The sequence below is a fragment of the Pteropus vampyrus genome, unplaced genomic scaffold (assembly GCF_000151845.1).
Source record: "Pteropus vampyrus isolate Shadow unplaced genomic scaffold, Pvam_2.0 Scaffold65, whole genome shotgun sequence".
NCBI classification, from domain to species: Eukaryota; Metazoa; Chordata; class Mammalia; order Chiroptera; family Pteropodidae; genus Pteropus; species Pteropus vampyrus.
The window spans coordinates 2,157,006-2,159,005 of NW_011888846.1; the positions used below are offsets into that span (position 1 = coordinate 2,157,006).

Here is a 2,000-nt window from a genome sequence, read left to right on the forward strand (position 1 = left end):
TCCCCCACCCCCTTTTCCTCTAAATGGTACCCAATCTCCCTTTCCCTCCCCATGCCCGCTCCCCCAGTGGTCCTTCCTGGGTTAGATCATGTGAAATTCTGCTGTATCCCCAAACGTTCCTGGGGACAGGTGTGAGAAGCAGCAGCAGGCATGACCTGGAGAACGCCTGCCCCTTGCCCTTCCCACCTGGCTGGAAAGATCCTTGCACCTGTCAGTCAGCCCCAGGAAGACAGGGCTCCCACGTAGGCCCTCCGGCACCAGGAAGCCTCTGGCCCGCGGAGATGGCTGCTCCAGAGGCAACAGGAAGAACCAGCCTGGGTCCTCTTCTCTGCTGCCCCCACCACCTTCTTGCTTCCAAGCCTGTGATTCTGGCCACCTTGCACCAAGCCTGCCCCAATCCCCAGTACCTGGCAGGCTCCAGTGGGGGACAGGCAGGGGGCCACGTGACACTGTGGGACTCCAGCGCGTTAATGAGCCTCTCCCGCAGCGTCTGCACGTCAGCACCAGCCACTGTGAATGCAGACAGACGGGGGGAGGGGCGTGAGGAGAGCCAGGGAAGGAATCCAGCATCCCCATCAGCTTCACTCACAGACAGAAAACGCCCAGGACCGCTAGTTCTGAGAGAAACGGGGCATGGCCAGCCCTCTGTACTGGAGGAGTGGGGTGGGGGCTACTCACAGCCCTGAGCTATGCCAGGGGGACAGGAAAGACTCCCTCAGACCTGGGCCTGTGAGGGTGCTCCCCAGGGGCTGTCTGGCCTGCCCCTCTGGACACTAAGCCCACTCTGATGTGAAGGGCTAGTCCGGGAACATGGCAACCCTCCCCCGTCCCGGGACCCCGGACAGGCTAAAATGGAAGGGCCTGTCAGCCTGGTTTTCCTGAAGGCATCAGCTTTCAGTTGGAGAAGTCATCACTGGACCCTGCTGGGCTTTTGCCCCTGCAGAAACCCAGGTCAGAGAGAGAGGCAGGGAGAAGATGACATTGACGTCACCAACGCCAACAGCACGAGACGAGCCAGGACACCCACCTGGCACTGTTGTTCCCGAGCCGGTCTTGGTAAAGGCCTTAAAGAACTGCAAGCAAACACACAGGCAAGAATCAGTGACGGGTGGAGCCCAGAGCACAGCGCCAGCGCCGGCGCCGGACGAAGCTGCGTTGCAGACCCAGCGGCTTAAATGGGGTGACTGGGCTAATCGCTTAACTTTCGTGAGTCTTCATTTCTTCACGTGTAAGATCAAAACAGGGAGGTTTGGCTCTTGGAGCTGGACACTGATTCCTTTCCCCACTGTCTCCGCGTCTAATCCCTAATCCCACAGCTCTGAGGCGCCCAGAGAAGCTGCAGGCGGCAGCCTGTACACCTTACTGGAGGCGGACTTCCTACAAAGCACCAGAACCCAGCACGTAAAGACTGGGAAATTTTTATTGTGTGAATGAACATGAAGACCACTGCTGTTTTCCTTAGGGATCCATCTGGAAATATCAAGTGAAGTCACTTCGTACACCCCAGGGAAAGGTTAGCCACCCTCGGAGGCAGTCTGTCCTTGTTCTTTATCTTGGAGAAGGGGCTTGAAGGCTGCTGTCCCTGTCCACTGAGAATGGCCAGCCTGGCTCAGCAGAGGCTCTGGGTAGGGATGGGCTCCGGTTCGGTCCTACTGAAATGTGGCCCAGAGCCTCTGAAAACGCAAGTCTTGTTACAGACTGTCCAGTTTAACGCATAGCTTTGCTCTTTTCCCATTTACATGACACCCCAGGCCCAGTCTGTCGCTCCCTGGGCAAGAGGACAGAGAGAATGGAGGATGACTCCTTAGAATCTGGGCTTCTAAGTGGAGAGAGACAGCTGCCAGGACTCAGGAGGGGACAGAGTTCAGTTGTCCTGACAGACAGCCACTCAGCTGCCCGGGGAAGAGCCTGCGGTCTAGGAAGTGGCCTCTTCCTGAGGTCCCTAACCTCGGGGCCACTTGTATCTACCTTCGACCTCTGCCTCCAACAGCATTTGGCCT

At 57.8% G+C, this 2,000-nt stretch overlaps 1 protein-coding gene across 1 annotated transcript in view; it reads right to left on the minus strand.

Moving 5' to 3' along the window:
* Positions 1–2,000, minus strand: part of QSOX1 (quiescin sulfhydryl oxidase 1) — a gene marked incomplete at its 5' end in the record, with an annotated part of 35,801 nt that overhangs the window by 19,486 nt on the left and 14,315 nt on the right. Inside the window, 2 exons of the mRNA XM_011361275.2 lie at positions 408–510; positions 1,028–1,073. Coding sequence (XP_011359577.1) covers positions 408–510; positions 1,028–1,073 — 149 coding nt within the window. The remainder of the gene's footprint in view (positions 1–407; positions 511–1,027; positions 1,074–2,000) is intronic.